Source organism: Mus musculus, chromosome 1 (assembly GCF_000001635.26).
Source record: "Mus musculus strain C57BL/6J chromosome 1, GRCm38.p6 C57BL/6J".
NCBI classification, from domain to species: domain Eukaryota; kingdom Metazoa; phylum Chordata; class Mammalia; order Rodentia; family Muridae; genus Mus; species Mus musculus.
The window spans coordinates 72677317-72697191 of record NC_000067.6 but is presented as its reverse complement, the minus strand read 5'-3'; the positions used below and the strand labels follow the sequence as shown (position 1 = coordinate 72697191).

At 38.7% G+C, this 19875-nt stretch overlaps 1 protein-coding gene and 1 pseudogene across 5 annotated transcripts in view; one reads left to right on the top strand and one right to left on the bottom strand.

Moving 5' to 3' along the window:
• Window positions 1-19875, top strand: part of Ankar (ankyrin and armadillo repeat containing) — a 57605-nt gene that overhangs the window by 3393 nt on the left and 34337 nt on the right. For 2 of the 5 annotated variants that reach the window (XR_003955720.1, NM_176980.4), the window contains exons 3-8: window positions 6809-7246; window positions 8479-8642; window positions 9364-9467; window positions 15202-15382; window positions 16992-17211; window positions 17645-17683. Coding sequence is in view for 4 of the 5 variants with exons in the window: in NM_176980.4 (NP_795954.2) it covers window positions 6809-7246; window positions 8479-8642; window positions 9364-9467; window positions 15202-15382; window positions 16992-17211; window positions 17645-17683 (1146 nt within the window). In the remaining variant the exon portion in view is untranslated. Of the gene's footprint in view, window positions 1-6808; window positions 7247-8478; window positions 8643-9363; window positions 9468-15201; window positions 15383-16991; window positions 17212-17644; window positions 17684-19875 lie in introns of those variants that run through there. The other 3 variants (NM_001347063.1, XM_006496060.3, XM_017321180.2) reach the window with 3 other exon arrangements.
• Gm18035 (predicted gene, 18035) lies at window positions 3738-4320 on the bottom strand (annotated as a pseudogene).

Genomic DNA, 19875 nt, shown 5'->3' with positions numbered 1-19875 from the left:
CTGGATTTTGCCAGCCATTGTTGTCAGTTGTTTTCATGAACTTAGCCATTCATTCATTGTGACAGATGTAATCTGTGATTGTTAACAAGGTTGCACACTTTAAAGGATATTTCTCAGCCATTTTTTATTTCCTCTTTTGAGAACTCTGTTCAGATCTGTAGACTATTTTCTTTTCTTTTCTTTTTTTTTTAAAGTGTGGTGTCCACCTTTCAGAGTCTGACTTCTTTTGTTTTTTAAGATTTATTTATTTATTTTATGTATATGTGTACACTGTAGCTGTACAGATGGTTGTGAGCCATCATGTGGTTGCTGGGATTTGAACTCAGGACCTTTGGAAGAGTAGTCAGTGCTCTTAACCACTGAGCCATCTCTCCAGCCCCTGTAGACTATTTTCAACTGGGTAATTTGTTTTCTTGAACTCTAAGTTCTTTGTGTATTCTGGATATTAATCTTCCAACAGGTTTACACAGAGACGTACAAAGCATTTTCTCCTGCACGTATGTCATGTAGGGCATTGCCTGTATTTTCTTCTAGTAGTTTCAGCATTGCAGGTTCTGCATTGAGGTCTTTGACTTACCTGGAGTTGCTTTTTGTGCAGAGTAATAGATGTAGGTCTAATTCCATCTCATGGAAAATGAGAAACGCACAGTGCAGAACATGGTATATAAGCGAGTTACAATGAAAAACATGGAAAATGAGAAAATCACACTGTAGAACATGGTATATGAGTGAGTTGCACTGAAAAACATAGATAATGAGAAATGCACAATGTAGAAGATGGTATATAAGCGAGTTACAATGAAAAACATGGAAAATGAGAAACACACACTGTAGAACATGGTATATGAGTGAGAAGCTCTGAAAAATATAGATAATGAGAAAAGCACAGTGTAGAACAAGGTATATGAGTGAGTCACAGTGAAAAACATGGAAAATGAGAAATGCACACTGTAGAACATGGTATATGAGTGAGTTGAACTGAAATACATGGAAATGAGAAACATATGTACACTCAATTTCCCCACCAGCACTTGTTGAAGATATTATCTTTCAGCCAATGTATATTTTGGACATCTTTCTCAAATATCACAGCTATAGCCAAAATTTGGCTGTAGCTATGTGCATTCATGTTTGGGCCTTCTATTTTCTTTCATTGATATACATATCTATTTTTGTGCAAAGATCATTTTGTTTTTTATTGCTATTTCCAGCTTAAAATCAGGAATGGTAATAACTCCAACATTGTTCTTTTTGCTCAAGATTACTTTCGCTTTCCAGGATCTTTTGCGGTTCCATATGAATCTTAAATTTCTTTTTCCTATTTCTGTGAAGAATATTATGGGGATTTTTCTTGGGATGGTACTGAATCTGTAAATTGCTTTTTGGTAAGATAGTGATTTTCAAAGACTTTTTCTGTATCATCAAACATGGATTTTTAAATTTAAGTCCATTTATATATGTTATATGGTTTGTATATGCTGGGTCCAGGGAGTGGCACTATTAAGAGGTGTGGCCTTGTTGGAGGAAGTGTGTCACTGTGAGTGTGGGCTTTAAGACCCTCATCTGTAGCTGCCTAGAAGCTGGTCTTTCCCTGTTTGCCTTCAGAATAAGATGTAGAGCTCCCAGCTCCTCTGTAGCACCGTGCTGCCATGCTCCCACCTTTATGTTAATGGACTGAATCTCTGAACCTGTAAACTAAACCCAATTAAATATTGTCCTTTATAAGAGTTGCCTTGATCATAGTGACTGTTCACAGCAGTACAATCTAACTAAGACAGTATGATTTATTATATATACTTACATCTGCTGAACCATCCCTGTGTTGCTCAGATAAAGTCAACCTGATTAATGGTGGGTGACTTTTTTGGTATATGCTTGTATTCAGTTTGCAAGTATTTTATTGAAGATGTTTGAAGTTTTTTTTTTTTAACTTAATAGAGGTTTTTATGAGACTAGGGCGGGGCCTAGCAAACACAGAAGTGGATGCTCACAGTCAACTATTGGATGAATCACAGGGCTCCCAATGGAGGAGCTAGAGAAAGTACCCAAGGAGCTAAAGGGATCTGCAACCCTATAGGTGGAACAACAATATGAACTAACCAGTACCCCCGGAGCTCTTGACTCTAGCTGCATATGTATCAGAAGATGGCCTAGCCAGCCATCACTGGAAAGAGAGGCCCATTGGACACACAAACTTTATATGCCCCAGTACAGGGGAACACCAGGGCCAAAAAATGGGAATGGGTGGGTAGGGGAATGGCGGAGGGGACGACTTTTGGGATAGCATTGGAAATGTAATTGAGGAAAATACGTAATTAAAAAAAATAGAGGTTTTTAAGATATTCTCTTACAATGTCCTGGATTTCTTTGTTATATGTTGTAGTATTTTTCTGTTAATCTCTGATTCTGGTCATCTGGGTCTCCTCTTTCCTTTATTGGATAACTGTGCTAATGGTCTATTGCCATGATTATCTTTGCAAAGAGCGAGCCCTTAGATTTGTTGATTCTTTACGTTGTTTCCTTTACTTTTTCATTCATTTCTGTTCTGTTTATTATTATTATTTTTTGCCGTCTACTGGTTTGAGGCTTGCTTTGTTCTTATTTTTCCTAAATTCATGAGATGCATCACTAAGTCATTTATTTTTGATTTCCCCTTACCCCTGATTTCTTAATGTAGGAGTTTAGAGCTAAAAGCTTATGTTGTTTTAATTTCTCTTCATTCCAGGGATTAAAAAAACCTTTTAAACATCTTCAAAATACTAGATTTATTTATTATTTTATGTGTATGAGTGTTTTGCCTGTTTGTATTTATGGACACCATATTCATGCCTTGTGCCTAGAGAGATCCCCTAGGACTAGAGTTATACATGGTTGTGAGCTGCCACAAGGATGCTGGGAATTGAACCCAGGTAACTGCTGAGCCAATTCTTCTGTCCTATTTCTTTATATCTTCCTTGATACATTCACCATTTAGTACTTATAGTATGGCAATATAGTACTTATATCCATGCATTTTTGTAATTACTAGAGATTCATTTGCTCTTAATTTCACATTTTATTAAGATTGTGGCCAGATAAAATAGTCATTTCAGCTTTTGTAAATTTGATAAGATTTAGTTGTTGTGCCAGTATGTGGTCTATTTTAGAGAACCTTCCATGAGCTGCTGAATAGAGTGTATATTCTTTGGTGTTTGGGTAAAATATTATAGATATTTTTTAGGTCCGCTTGGTGTATGATGTCATTTAATTCTGATGTTTGCTTAGTTTCTGTCCAGATCTCTGTATATTGGAGGAAGTGGGGTACTGAAATCACCTCCTATTTTTGAGCTGGAGTTAATCTGTCTCTTTAATTCTAGTGGTACACTTTTTTTTAAAATGAAATTGGGTGCACTAAAGTTTGTTGCATAAATTTTTAGAATTATATTGTGTTCTTTATTCATTACTACCTTGATTAGAACAACACATCCCTCTTTATATCTTCTAATCAAGTTTAGTTTTAATTCTACTTTGTCAGATACTGAGGTAGCAACACCTGCTTGTTCCCTGTCCATTTGCTTGGAAACTTTCTTTCAATCCTTACACTTTAATGTGGTGATTATGTTTCAATCTAAAGTGAGTGTCTTGTAGACAAAAGAAAAGTGGATTTTCGTTTATTTTTAAGACTTGTTTTATTTTAATGACTGAACCACATACCCTACACAGCCAGTCCACTATGTACAGACATGAAGGAAGCTGTATTTCATGGCCTCTTCCATTTTGGACAGAGTGTTGATGATCTTTTTCTTCTTCTTGGCCTAGATGTGCTCTTTGTGATCTGTTTTGTGCTTTCTTGGTCTTAGCCCTTTGAACTTCAGCCTGGCCAGCCAGAATCATCTTGTGGGTCTTATAGGCCTTTAGCTTGTGGATATACTCCATGAAAGTCCGCTTGTTTTGTTTTGTTTTTTGTTTTTTAAATACATTCCCTTTGACCTTCAGGAACTGGCTGTGATACTTTTGGCAGTCAATCTTAGATTCACAGTAACTCCTGAGAAGCCAGCACAGGATTTGAATCCTTCTCATCTAGGGTACCTTCTAGTGCATTCAAGTATTGGCAGTACCCTTCCACTTCCCTATGCCCGTGCCTGCCCTTCTGTCAACCCAAGGTGTTTTTCAGGCATCAAGCTCAGAAGTGGACAGTCCCAAAAGGACAGTCCCAGGCATCAGGATGATCAGCCCATCTTTGGTTAGTACCTAGGTCTGTTGACATTGAGTTGGCATTGGCGATGTATCGGTCCTTTTACCACAGCAGACAACACTAGAGGCAAGCCTCTTCTGAAGCCTAGGTTGGAAAACACAATAGCAAAAGGAAAACTGATTTTTTTTTTCTTAACCTTTTGGCTTACCTGTGTTGTTGGGGGAGTTGAGGCTGTTATTGATTTTAAAGCTGTTATTGAAAGTTGTGTGTTGATTACAGTCATTAAATTGTGGGGCTTTTTTGTTTGTTTTGTTTTGCTGTTTGTGTTCTTACTCATGGTTTACATTTCAGTCATTTTAGTCATATTGTTTTCTTTATACATTCTTTCAGATATACTTATCCCTCCCTCTCGTTATTGTAGTATTGCTTCCAGTATTCTCTGTAGGGCTTGATTCTCTGTGGACATGAATTCTTTTAGCCTGTTTATACAATGGACAGTTTTTTCCCCCTTCAATTATGGCTGATAGTTTTGCCAGGTAAAAAGTGTCCGGATTTGCATCTGTGTTCTGTTATAAGTACACTAGTCTAAGCTTTTCTTGCTTTTAAATTTTCCACTGGGTAGTTAGCTGTTTTTCTGATGGGCTTTCCTTTGTGACTTGTGATTTTTCTCTTTCAGTATGCTTTCTTTATTCTGTGTATTTAGTGTTTTAACCATAATATGCTATGAAGAGTTTCTTTCCTGATCCTGTCTGTGTTCTGTGTGCTTCTTGAAGGGATATGTCTTCTTAATTTGGAGACAGGTTTTTTTGTTGTTGTTGTTGGTGGTGGTGGTGGTGTTTTGTTTTGTTTTGTTTTGTTTTGTTTTGTTTTGTTTTGTTTTGTTTTGTTTTGTTTCTGTGATACTGTTGAGGAGTCTGCTCCTTCATCTTTGCCTACAATTCATAGATTTGGTCTTTTTGGTGACTCAATTTCTGTATATTTCTTTCCTGTGACTTAAAAAGTTTTCATATTCTTGGTTAGGGTGGAGTTGGGGTTAGGGTTGCGGTTAGATTCCTCTGCTTTATCTTTAAGTCTGATATTCTATCTCCTTCTTAATCCATTCTACTGCAAAGGCTTTCTCCTTTTTAAATTGTGTTATTGAATATTTCAACTCTATCTTCATTTTAGCTTGTTTCTTCTCACTATTTCCATCTTCTTCTCATTATTGAATTCAGGTTTTAGAGTTTGAGTTTTCTTTGTTATCTCATTCATCGATGTATTTGTGCTTTCTTGGATGGGATTCAGGAGTTTATTCCCATTCTTTAAGTTTGTTGAGCTATTTGTGTCCTTTTTTTTTTTTTTTTTTTTTGGTTTTTCGAGACAGGGTTTCTTTGTATAGCTCTGGCTGTCCTGGAACTCACTCTGTAGACCAGGCTGGCCTCGAACTCAGAAATCCGCCTGCCTCTGCCTCCCAAGTGCTGGGATCAAAGGCGTGAGCCACCACGCCCAGCTTGTGTCCTCTTTAAACTCCTCAAATTCTCTGATCATAGATAAGATTTTTCTTTTAAATTCTATGTCCTGAGATTCATTTGGATAATATTCATTGGAGAACATTTCTATATGGGGTTTGTGGGCCTTGGGGGAGATATACTATATTGATCTTTCATATGGTTTGTATTTTTGTAATGTGACCTGGGCATGTAAAATTCTTTTTAGGGTTGTATGTCAGATGTGAGATTTTAGGCTGCCTTTGTTGAGTTGTAGTTTGTTTTTATTTCTGTTGTTGCCCAAGTTTGGTTGATTGCAGATTAGTTGAGAGGCGGAAACAGTAAGCCAAACTCTTAAGGTAGTGTTGATTTCAGATTGGTAGAATGGGGTTGATACCAAGTCAGTTGTAACCAAGCAAGTGCACAAATGGGACAGTAGGTGCATCTGTTTGAACTTATGTGCAAGATGCCCTGCCTTAGATATGCTTAGGAGTATGAGATGGCATGGGTGGGCTGAGGTATTGGGAATTCACCAGGTTAGGCCAGCACACAGGCAGTTGAGTTGAGGCTAGGCCTGAAGACTGTAGGCAATGAGAGAAGCTAAGGGTTCAGGGAACTGTCAGGCTGTGCCAGCATCTCTAATGTTCAAGTAGGCATCAGACTGAGGTTTGCAATGATGTAGGCAAAGGGGATTCTGGGAGACTCACTAGGCTGGCAAAGTACATAGGATGTGTGTCCATGGATAAGGCCTGGTGTTGAATATGGCCTGTTCCTTGACAACTTTATACTTGTAGGTGATGCTCTCACATTCTCTTCCCTAACCCTTAACTCACTCTCATCCTATTAATAGCCCCTTTCCAAGACTCATGAATTTTGGTTTTACATTGTGATCCACTTTGTTTAACCAGGGCCTTTTGTTTAACAGTTGGAACCTAGTAGAATCAGCAGTGGGCATACAACTGAAGGCCATGACTCTTCCTTTCCGTAAATCTCTTATAAGCTATGAGTTTGGCAGCCTGACTGCTGTGGAGGCCAATTCTGTGTCAACCTAGTAGAGACGTCCACATCTGGAGTTCATGATTGCAACAACTGTGCCTTGCCCAGAAAATTTCATGGAACCTTTCCTTATCTCTGTCTCTTACTACTTATTTTTCTTCTTACTGTGAAGGTTTGGTTGATATTACAAATGATCCAGACTTTAATGGGATCTATGATGAAGACATGAATGAAGATCCAACGTATGAGCCCAATAGCCCTGAAGAAAAGGCTGTGTTTATGAAATATGCTGAGAGTATAATGATGAAGCTGACATTCAGCACCGTCCAAATTCAACAGCACGAAAACATCTTTATATTTGAGACAGCCTATTGGCTTTCCAATGCTATAAAGTACAACCAGGATTATCTAGACATTTGTACTTACCAGAGACTACAAAAAAGACTGTATCTTCAAAAAAAAGTTATTCAAAAACACTTTGAGAAAAAAAAAGAAATCAGAAGAGGGATGGGCTATCTGAAGTTAATATGTTTTCTGATTCCATTTTTACTCAGTTTAAAAAGGAAGATGAAAGTTCCATATCTAAATAGTCTACTTCCACCTTTTTCAGGTAAGAGGATAAGCAAAAATAGATCTTATTTTTGCCGGGATTTTAGAAAATTATTTTTCAAATAAGCAGAATGTATGTTCTCATTGCTACCCAGTAATAGGAGCTGATAATTTTTATCATCTGGTGTGGTGGTTTGAATAAAGATGTCCCACATAGGCTCATGTACTCAAATGAATGGCCATCAGTGAGTGGCACTACTTGAGTAGGAGTATTAGGAGGGATTAGGAGGTGTGGCCTTGTTGGAGGAAGTGTGTCACTGGGGTTGGCTTTGGGGTTTCAAAAGTTCAAGCCAAGCCCAGTGTCTCTGTCTTCCTACTGCTTGCAAATCCAGATGCAGAACTCTCATCTACTTTTCCACTGCCATGTCTGACACATGTGTCATGTGCTTCTGGCATTGAATAAAACTCTGAAACTGTAACCCAGCCCCAATTAAATAAATGTTGTCTTTTATAAGAGTTGCTGTGGTCATGATTTCTGTTTACAACAATAGAACATTGTCTAAGATAACTGAGAAATACCTACTTAATTCTTTATGGTATCTCTTTTGCCTAAAGTACCTCAAGAAAGATTTTGTTGTCATTGTTTAAATGAAAGTTATCAAAAACAAAGAACTTGAATTCCAATAATTGAGGAATTATATGTTAATGCACTCATAAATGTCAACCAGAATATTATGACCATGCTTTATAAATGTTTATATATTGAAACCACAAGAAATGCTTAAGATTCATTAAACAAATTTATTTTATTGTTAAAAATTAAATACTTAGGCATGTATGTATTTACTTATTTTATCTATCTATTTATTTGGTACTGGACTTGTTGACATAGGCCTTTAGTCCCAGCTACTCAGGACAGAGGAAAAAGGACCACAAATTCAAGTCTAACCTGAATTCAAGGCTATTCTAGGTGACATAGTGAAACATGGCTCAAACTGAGAAATAAAGGGGGCTGGCCTAGAGCTCAGAGACTGAGCACTTGTGTGTGCAAGGTGCTGAGTATAGCCTCTAGTGCCACAAGTGTGTGTGTGTGTGTGTGTGTGTGTGTGTGTGTGTGTGTGTGTGTGTTTAGTGTAGAGAGGGAGAGTAAATAATTTTGTAGTCAGTAATTGCCAAGTTTTTATTTCATATAGAATTTTATATTTGTTTACATGAATGATAATCAGATATTTAAAATGCAATCATTTATGTGTTTCCCACATTTTAAATTAAAGTTGTTTTTTATTTCTGGAGATGATAAGGTCAAGACAGAGAGAGAACTGCCTCCATTTATTTATGGACGAGATTTTAAATGCCAGAATTTTGATTACAAACAGCATCAGTACTTCCACGTTCACGGAGGAATTGAATTTGACATTAGCACACATCCGGTTGAGAGTGCCCTGGATGAGTTTAAGGTTTTTGAATTATTAGTACTTCTGGGATATTTTGTTGTTTCAGCTGTTTTTTTGTAAGTTTTCACTGAGAGCTTCTGTTGGTACAGGTACCATACAAGTCTCTAGACAAGCATTCTCGCAGGCCACTAGCTTTCTTACACATTATTGAAACAAACATGAATTAAGTGCAGCTACCTCTAAGCAACTGTGTTGAAGAATAAGCTGAAAAATATAACCAATGCAGTTACTTTCCTCACAGAGTTTACAGACCTCAAATGAGCCATCATTGTCCTTGGATAGTCAAAGTATACAATAGAAATCCTAAACACATGGCTGATCATGGTGGCACACACCTGAAATCCCAGGGCGCATGAGGATCATGAATTCAAAGCCAACTAGGCACATATCAGACTTCATTAATAAAAAAAAAAGGAAAAACAAACAAAAAATAAACAAATTCCTGATCACCCTGTTAATCTATCCACATTTCTCAAAGATTATGACAAGAAAAAAGACAGTCTTAAGTTTGATAACCCAGGAACCTGATGGCATCACACACATCAGTGCCCTTACTTGTCATACTTATTATATTTATTTATTCACAAGCTAGGAGTTGGAAACATACAATTATCAGATTTCTCTGGGGCATTTTTTTTCATTTGCATTTATAACATTTTATATAAGGAATCTTATAATTATTGAGTTTGCTTAAGGATTTTTTAATGCGTGATTTTTATTTTAGAAAAATGTAGAAAAAATATGGGAGTGTGCTTCCAGTGCCTCTGCAGAAGATGCGGGATACAAAGAAGTTTACCCAATACCAGTCATGGAGTTGAACGGAAAGAGGTGAGTGAGGCCCTTTCCACTCATATCAGCCATGGCTGGCTGGATGTTAGCAGAAAACAAGAAAGTGTCAAAATGCAAAAGCTACCTTAAAACCTTAGAATGGCAATCCTAGAACAGGGATGATCTTGTAAATGACAGACTCAAAAGTATACTAACTAGTTATTACTTCATACACTTTGATACAATCCACAAATAACCTTAGAGCATGGACTCAGCTCTTCCTTTCTTTTTTTAAAATGAGATATTTTCTTTATTTACATTTCAAATGTTATCCCCTTTCCTAGTTTTCCCTCTGAAAATCCGCTATCCCCTTCCCCTCCCCCTGCTCACCAAAGCACCCATTCTCATTCCCGGTCCTGGCATTCCCCTATACTGGGGCATAGAACCTTCACAGGACCAAGGGCCTCTCCTCCCATTGATGACTGACTAAGCCATCCTCTGCTACAAATACAGCTAGAGCCAAAATTTCCACCAAGTGTTTTCTTTGATTGGTGGTTTAGTTCCAAGGAGCTCTGGGGGTACTGGTTAGTTCACATTGATGTTCCTCCTATGGGGCTTCAGTCCCCTTCAGCTCCCTGGGTATTTCTCTGGCTCCTTCATTGTGGACCTTGTGCTCCATCCAACAGATAACTGTAAGCATCCACTTCTGCATTTGCTGGGCACTGGCAGAGTTTCGAAAGAGACAGCTATATCAGGTTCCTGTCAGCAGGCTCTTGTTGGCATCTGCCTAGTGACTGGGTTTGGTGGTTGTTTATGGGGTGGATCCCCAGGTAGGGCAGTCTCTGGATGATCCTTCCTTCCATCTCAGCTCCAAACTTTGTCTCTGTAACTTCCTCCATGAGTATTTTGTTCCCCATTCTAAAGAGGAACGAAGTACCCACACTTTGGTCCTCCTCCTCCTCCTTCTCTTCCTTTGTCTTTTTTGAGACAGGGTTTCTCTGTATAGCCCTGGCTGTCCTGGAACTCACTCTGTAGACCAGGCTGGCCTCGAACTCAGAGATCCACCTGCCTCTGCCTCCTGAGTGCTGGGATTAAGGTCATCCTTCTTCTTGAGTTTCTTGTGTTTTGCAAATTGTACCTTGGATAGTCTAAGTTTCTGGACTAATATCCACTTATCTGTGAGTGCATATCATGTGAGTTCTTTTGTGATTGGGTTACCTCACTCAGGATGATGCCCTCCAGATCCATCCATTTGTCTAACAATTTCATAAATTTATTGTTTTTAATAGCTGAGTAGTACTCTATTGTGTAAATGTACCACATTTTCTGTATCCATTCCTCTGAGAGACATCTGGGTTCTTTCCAGCTTCTGGCTATTATAAACAAGGCTGCTATGAACATAGTGGAGCATGTGTCCTTATTACAAGTTGGAACATCTTCTGCATATATGCCCAAGAGAGGTATTGCTGGATCCTCTGGTAGTACTATGTCCAATTTTCTGAGGAACTGCCAGACTGATTTCCAGAGTGGCTGTACCAGCTAGCAATCCCAACAGCAATGGAGGAGTGTTCCTCTTTCTCCACATCCATGCCAGCATCTACTGTCACCTGGATTTTAGCCATTCTGACTGGTGTGAGGTGGAATCTCAGGGTTATTTTGATTTGCATTTCCCTGATGATTAAGGATGTTAAACATTTTATTTTCAAGTGCTTCTCAGCCATTCAGTATTCCTCAGTTGAGAATTCTTTGTTTAGCACTGTACACTATTTTCTAATGGGGTTATTTGATTTTCTGGAGTCCACCTTCTTGAGTTCTTTATATATATTGGATATTAGTCCCCTATCTGATTTGTTATTGGTAAAGATCCTTTCCAAATCTGTTGGTGGCCTTTTTGTCTTATTGACAGTGTCTTTTGCCTTACAGAAGCTTTGCAATTTTATGAGGTCCCATTTGTCGATTCTTGATCTTACAGCACAAGCCATTGCTGTTCTATTCAGGAATTTTCCCCCTGTGCCCATATCTTCGAGGCTTTTCCCCACTTTCTCCTCTATAAGTTTCAGTGTCTCTGCTTTTATATGGAGTTCCTTGATCCACTTAGACTTGAGCTTTGTACAAGGAGATACGAATGGATCAATTTGTATTCTTCTACATGATAACCGCCAGTTGAGCCAGCACCATTTGTTGAAAATGCTGTCTTTTTTCCACTGGATGGTTTTAGCTCCCTTGTCAAAAATCAAGTGACCATAGATGTGTGGGTTCATTTCTGGGTTTTCAATTCTATTTCATTGATCTATCTGTCTGTCACTGTACCAGTACCATGCAATTTTTATCACAATTGCTCTGTAGTACAGCTTGAGGTCAGGTAAGGTGATTCCACCAGAGGTTCTTTTATTATTGAGAATTTTTTTGCTATCCTAGGTTTTTTTGTTATTCCAGATGAATTTGCAAATTGCCCTTTCTGACTCAGTGAAGAATTGAGTTGGAATTTTGATGGGGATTGCATTGAATCTGCAGATTGCTTTCGGCAAGATAGCCATTTTTACTATATTAATCCTGCCAATCCATGAGCATGGGAAATCTTTCCATCTTCTGAGGTCTTCTTCGATTTCTTTCTTCAGAGACTTGAAGGTCTTATCATACAGGTCTTTCACTTGTTTCACTTGCTTAGTTAGAGTCACACCAAGTTATTTTATATTATTTGTGACTATTATGAAGGGTGTTCTTTCTCTAATTTCTTTATCAACATGTTTATCCTTTGTGTAGAGAAAGGGCACTGATTTATTTGAGTTAATTTTAATCCAGCTACTTCACTGATGTTGTTTATCAGGTTTAGGATTTTTCTGGTGGAATTTTGGGGATCATATCATTTGCAAATAGTTATATTTTGACTTTTTCTTTTCCGATTTGTATCCCTTTGATCTCTTTTTGTTGTCTAATTGCTCTAGCTAAGACTTTAAGTACTATATTGAATAGTAGGGAGATAGTGGGCAGCCTTGTATTGTCCCTGATTTTATTGGGATTGCTTCAAGTTTCTCTCCATTTAGTTTGTTGTTGGCTACTGTTTTGCTGTATATTGTTTTTATTATGTTTTGGTATGGGCCTTGAATTCCTGATCTTTCCAAGACTTTTATCATGAATGGGTATTGGATTTTGTCAAATGCTTTCTCATCATGTAACGAGATGATGTTTCTTTTCCCCTTTGAGTTTGTAATCCTTTAACAAACCTAAAAGAAGATAACTGCAAGAACAGAATTCCAACTCTAATAACAAAAATAACAGGAAGCAACACTTTTCCTTAATATCTCTTAATATCAATGGCCTCAATTCCCCAATAAAAAGACATAGACTAACAGACTGGCTACATAAACAGGACCCAACATTTTGCTGCATACAGGGAACCCACCTCAGGGACAAAGACAGACACTACCTCAGAATGAAAGGCTGGAAAACAATTTTCCAAGCAAACCGTCGAAAGAAACAAGCTGGAGTAGCCATTCTAATATGGATTAAAATGGACTCAGCTCTTTCAGTGAGCACACATGTTAAGTAGGCATGGAGGTGAGAGCCAGATTATGAGGGGCAGCTGAAAGCAGTGGACACAGCACATAACCATTTAATTTCCACATATTAACAGTTCCAAACCCTCTCTGCCAGACCTTGTTATGTCTTTATCTTCTGAATGATGTAGTTCCTCCAGTGCTGCTGGGCCCTTTCGTGTACTGTGCCATTGTGTTTCATATGGATACTGAAGTTTGAAAACACGAGTTATAGAGCTCAGAAAAATATCTGGACTAGAGGGAGGGGGAGAGACAGAGACAGAGACAGGGAGAGACAGAGAGAAAGCACAAAGGAGACGGATATTAGATGAGATGATAAAACACACAAGTAAGGGAACCAGGAGGCTGTGTTAAAGTAGCAGTCAATTGGGGCATTTGTGTAAGAATATGAAATAATAAAAGTGTCAGATACAACAGAAAATTGCATCTCTATTTTAGAGTGAAAAGCTGCCTCTAGAGTTGGTTTTGATTTGGTAAGAGAATTTTACCAAAATGAGACTGAGTAATGGAGACTCTTTGTAGCAAGTTAAAGGGTAAAGTGAGGGAAAGTCAATGAAACAGGAAGAGGTAAAAATAATCATATAATCATAGGGAACCTTCATCCTGTGTAAAGTACAACCTCTGCATAATGTTTTATTGGAGTTCTGTATGCCAATTGGCCCGGTATTCTCAACTGCAATGAAAAACCTTTGGCTTCTTCCTTTCCTTTCCAGATTCCCTGCTTTCTCCTGCTGAGTGCCCAATAAGCTCCGTAAATGCCATCTTTGATAACTCTTGCTTCTGGCTGAGTGTGTGCTGCTCTCTCTCAGATCAGCTCCTCACCATGCCTGGCAAATGACAGAAGTTAGATTTGTCACCGATCCAATGAAATAAGAGTTCCTTTCCTAGTCACTGTTTTTAAAGTATTGCTATCTTAAAACTCCAATAATTTCAAACAGTTTTTTTTTAGACATTCTGCTTGTTTCTCACCATAATGTAGGGCTCTCAGTGCTGGGTCAGAGAATAATGGGAACAACTGAAAACAGGGCATTTAAAAATCTCTTGCTTTCTTTGATTTTAAAGAAATGGTTACTATACTGAGTCATACTTAGAAACATTTAGCTCCTAGACTCATTTTAGGTTCAGTGTGAGTTTTCTCATCATGACAGAATAAAGGCATGGGACTACAATAAGATACTCAATGAACTACAAGTCCACAAGAGCAGAACAACTCTGACTTATAAAGATGTCAATTATTGAAGCAAACAGATTAATTGTCCTACAATACCCAGTTTGGAGACAAACATACCAGCTCATGATACTGTTGTACATGTAAGGAAGTTGATGAGAAATGTACTTATTAAACCAAGTGAGCTTCCCTAAAGTCCCTGATGATAACCACACGTAGGGTATACCACTTGAATGAAGGCTACCTGGCTGAAATTTCTACCCACCAACTTGGGGATTTCTGTGTTTCTCACAAAGCATCTGTATGTGGCCAGTGCTACCTTACTATACACTTGACCCTGGAAATCACATAATCATCTCCTGAGAGATGCTCGCAGGGTACAAGCAGACAGCCAAGTCCTCTCTAGGGTAGTAGACACCCCAGAGGTCTCACAGAGTGCTTCTCTTTAGACTGTCTTCATTCCTGCCAGCACAGTCACCAGTGCTGCCTCTGGGAAGCACAAGTGTTCGTGTGATAGGAAGCCACTGCAGGGAGCAGACTAATTGTATGGTGTGTTGCTGCTCTACTCCAGAATGAGAGGGCCCGTGTTAGCATCAAGTCTTCCAGCCCATGTCTCAAAATAGGGTGGGTTGTTTCTTTAGCCTACTGATGCAGTAAAAGCCAAGGAGCCATTACTTAAAACATAATTCCAGGTTGGACTTAAGGATGACGATCCCTCAGAAAAGCAATTTATGGGCACAATTAAATTAAAACAATAAGAGAAAGGAAAACAGAGATGGAAAACTAACCTACAGCTCTTTTCTCTCGAACCTAGGCTTCTAGTGACTTGGAGACAGTGCCCCTGATCTCTAGCATGGAAATACAAAACCAACCCAAATAGTCAATAAAAGGATAATTATCAAGATAAAGTCTCAATAAGTTGCTAATAATGCTACTATTTTTATGATTGAGTGGAGTTCAGACTATAGTTCTGTATGTAATTATGGAATAAGCAGGGTTTGACAGTATATAAATAAGCATCCAATTAATTCTCAACTATAAAACACACCCTTTTCCTTTATTTTTATAGCTACTATGTGATCCATTTTGAGCTTGAAATTTTCTACCAGCAACTCTATAAGACTCAATGGTGGGTAGCCATAAATGAAACTGTGAATAATCTGAAAGTGAAAAGGCTTCCACTGACTGAAGATCAACTACATGAGCAATTTAAAAAAAAATTTGGTTTAAAAAAAGCTATGAAATGCAAGGTATTTTACTCTCAAAAAATGTAAGAAGTTACATATTACTATAAGTTAATGCCCCATATTCTACATGAGGTGAAAGGTCTAGGATGCGGGGTTAATGAAGGATATTGAGATGGGTTGTTAGGGGTATGGAGTTTACTAGAAGAGTCATTGGTCATTGGTGGCTTTGGATAGACAGACAGACAGACAGACAATAACATGGCAGGGGCTCAGAGAGTTCAGGCCCTAGCACCAGATAGACAGTATGATGCAGGGTACTGACCAGAGGAAATCAGGGCTCACAAGACAAGGCAGGAGAGAGAGAGAGAGAGAGAGAGAGAGAGAGAGAGAGAGAGAGAGAGAGAGAGAAGGAGGGAAGGGAAGGAGGGAGGGGAGAGAGGGGAGGGAGGGGAGGGAGGGAGAGAGACAATTCTTAGTACTTTCTAAGAATAGGGGTTGGTGTTATTGTACAAGTTTGTAGTAAAGGTCTCTGATGCCCGGGCAGAAGGCATGGAAATAACTAGCGAGCACAACCTCTGACCACCAACACCGCCTTTTACACAAATTCACTTCTCCAGGACTGAACCCCTAGGACCTGAAGTCTATTAGCTTGGAGCTGGACAGACAGAGTCTCAATAGGGTGCTTTGTTGTCTTCTGAGGATGAAAGACCTCCTGTAGCTGTTCTAACATTACATCTGTACCAGGCATGAACTGATGCTGAAATAAATTCTTCAGTCTGAAATAAAAATTTCATCTTTTATTAGCTGAAAAGCACTATGGTTCTTGATTATACATTTTTTGGCAAAGTACAAAACAAATTGTCAATAAACTGGACTGAGGTTAATGTGGACGGCAAATATTTACCGATAACTAATGTTTAAAGCACTACTATAGATAGGAAAACGCCTTTGCAGGACTACTTGTATTGCTACCACTTTTATTATACAAATGAGAAACGTGAGGCGCATAGAGTTAACACCTGGCAGCACCTGGCTTCACCGTGGCATGCAGACACGAGACAGAGTCAGCCCCTGTCTAACAGACTTTGCTGCTGGAACTGATCATAGGCTCTCTATCTTCAAAGGTGACATGGGGACTCACTTTTCATCTATTTGTTTAAAAAGCCATAGTTTGAAAACTTTGATAACTAGTCTAAAATATTTATCAGAGTTTCTAAAAAAAAAAAAAAAAAAAAAAAAAAACCATGATATTTTTACCTCTTTATCTGAGAACTAGAGAAAGAAGGAAGTCTCTCCAGCTATATAGCTCAAGTTTCTTGAGTTGTCCTTAAGCCAACATTTGCTTTTAAACTGTTTCAGGAAAGTATCTGTTCACTTTGCTGACATTGTCTGCAGGGATAAAGCTATGGTTAATCTAAGAGAAAGGAAAACAATCTCTCCAAATATATTTCTCATGCTCTCAATCTATCCTTGTAGCACTATGACTTTAGCGTTGTTCAGGGGGAAGCTCTTCACCTGTCCCCTGGGGTAGTATGGCAAACAATGAACGGCGCTCTTGTGACTGTTGATATAATCTGTGTTCCTTTCTTCCCTTTAAAGAAAATTTTAGGTGTATTTTTTAGTTAACCAAAAACTATTAAAAAACTAATGCTGATCTTTTAAACAATTTTAGAGTATCCCATTTGGTGTGAAGTCTGCTGTTGAAAGAGGCTTGTCTGCTGTTTTCTACACATTTAGCCGTAAAACCTCAAGCTCCACTATCAATGTCTCCGATGAAGCCGGCTATGCCATTTTCCACCATGCTGCCCTGCACAACCGGGTCTCTGTCATATGTCAGCTGTGGAGCGCCAACTTCAACGTCAACCAGAGACGCTTCATCATGTTCAGCCAAGGTTTCATTCAGTTTTCAAACTTTGTTCAGTACCGAATAAGCCTAATTAACATAAAGCAGAATTCAATCATTTAAATGCAGTGAGTAGCCAGTTGTCCTTTAAGTACTTTTTAATGTGAAAATAATTTTTGGTAATTAAAAATCTTCTATTCATCCTTGTCCTCAGATTTCTACCTGCTGATAAATAGGTACATTCACGGTATGCATGAAAAATTACTCTGATAGCAATATTACTGCTAAATCAGCACAATCTCCCAGCTGCAGGCTTTGATCAGCTTTTGAAAGGGAGAGTTCGTGTCTCTGCTAGAAACTGTACTCCACACTGTCTGATGTAATCCTGCTTTCTGTATCAATACACTGTCATTTTGTTCTGACTAGCTTAGGAAACTCCTGTATATTGGTAATCATGTTTCTATGTGGATTTTCTCTTTAAGCAGACTCATCCAAAGTGGATATGAAAAAAGAAAGAAATGGTAAGGCATAAGTGAAGTATGCGTATATATTAAAAAATTATTGTAGATGCTAAAACTTTTGCTGGGTGTGGTATTACAAGCCTGTAATTCCAGCACATGGTTAGACAGAAGCAGGGAACAAGGGTTAAGGTCACTCTTAGTTATATAGTGAATTCGAGACTAGCCTGGGCTGCATGAAATTCTGTCTTGAAAATGAACAATTGTATCTTATATCTTGGGTATCCTAGGTTTTGGGCTAATATCCACTTATCAGTGAGTACATATTGTGTGAGTTCCTTTGTGAATGTGTTACCTCACTCAGGATGATGCCCTCCAGGTCCATCCATTTGGCTAGGAATTTCATAAATTCATTCTTTTTAATAGCTGAGTAGTACTCCATTGTGTAGATGTACCACATTTTCTGTATCCATTCCTCTGTTGAGGGGCATCTGGGTTCTTTCCAGCTTCTGGCTATTATAAATAAGGCTGCTATGAACATAGTGGAGCATGTGTCCTTCTTACCAGTTGGGGCATCTTCTGGATATATGCCCAGGAGAGGTATTGCTGGATTTCCTAAACACATGAAACTCAAGAAAAATGAAGACTGAAGTGTGGACACTATGCCCCTCCTTAGAAGTGGGAACAAAACACCCTTGGAAGGAGTTACAGAGACAAAGTTTGGAGCTGAGATGAAAGGATGGACCATGTAGAGACTGCCTTATCCAGGGATCCACCCCATAATCAGCATCCAAACGCTGTCACCATTGCATACACTAGCAAGATTTTATCGAAAGGACCCAGATGTAGCTGTCTCTTGTGAGACTATGCCGGGGCCTAGCAAACACAGAAGTGGATGCCCACAGTCAGCTAATGGATGGATCACAGGGCTCCCAATGGAGGAGTTAGAGAAAGTACCCAAGGAGCTAAAGGGATCTGCAACCCTATAGGTGGATCAACATTATGAACTAACCAGTACCCCGGAGCTCTTGACTCTAGCTGCATATGTATCAAAAGATGGCCTAGTCGGCCATCACTGGAAAGAGAGGCCCATTGGACACACAAACTTTATATGCCCCAGAACAGGGGAACGCCAGGGCCAAAAAGGGGGAGTGGGCGGGTAGGGGAGTGGGGGTGGGTGGGTATGGGGGACTTTTGGTATAGCATTGGAAATGTAAATGAGCTAAATACCTAATAAAAAATGGAAAAAAAAAAGAAAATGAACAATTACCTCATCAAAAAAAAAGAATAAAACATTTTATAGTGTATAATCTGCAAATGTTTTGTTGCATAAAATGTAAAATAATGAAGCATAATTTTTCTGCCCATGTTTATTGATATTCATAAGTACTCTTTTTTTTATAATATTTAACTAGGAATTTCCTACCATCTAGACTTGCTTTATAAATTTGGTTTCCAACATGGTTTTGGAAGCTTGTACATAAGCAGTTGAGAGCTGGGAACGTAGCTCAGCTCTATGGTGCTTGCCCAGCATGGGCAAGGTCCTAAATTCAATCTCTTGTGTCCTGGTCCCACACACAAGTTGATAGAATTTAGACATTCTGCCATCTAGGAGTGATAGTGATGTATGGGCTCTGAGGAATGATTACTTTTGGTGGAGATCAAAGTTTTGTGATAAGCATTGGATATGAAAACACAAAACAAAAGCATCCTTGTCCTCAAATTTCTATTTCCTTTCTACACATGTAAGAGATTTACCATATATCTTCAGAGTCTACATAAGGTAATTAAAGAAGAATTCCTTAATAAAAACAAAAAACCAAACCACACAAACCACAAGTACTTTAAAGGCCCCATATTGGCAAGGGCAGAGAGGGACTAGGTACTACTCCAGTGAAGGAACATAGTACATCTGAGAGTACTCCACAGACGGAATATGATCTTATTTTTCTCCTCCTTCAATCTTCTCTCAGGGTTCCTTATTAGCAGGAACTGGGCAGAAGCTTATATGGCAGGTCTCTCAGATGTTTCAGCACGCATGCTTGCCTACAGCAAGCCTCTAGCAATTCATTAACTGCAGTCAGTCTTCCTTCTGCAGGTCACGTCGGAAGTACTGCTTGATGGCACTGCTGATAGTCATGTTGCTCTACTTCTGGGCCACCTTACAACTTGGAGCATATTAGTTTGCTCTCTGGTGTCACATCTGTGATGAATTCTGAAAGGCCTGTTAATTTTCTGTTGAGCTTTATATTTGT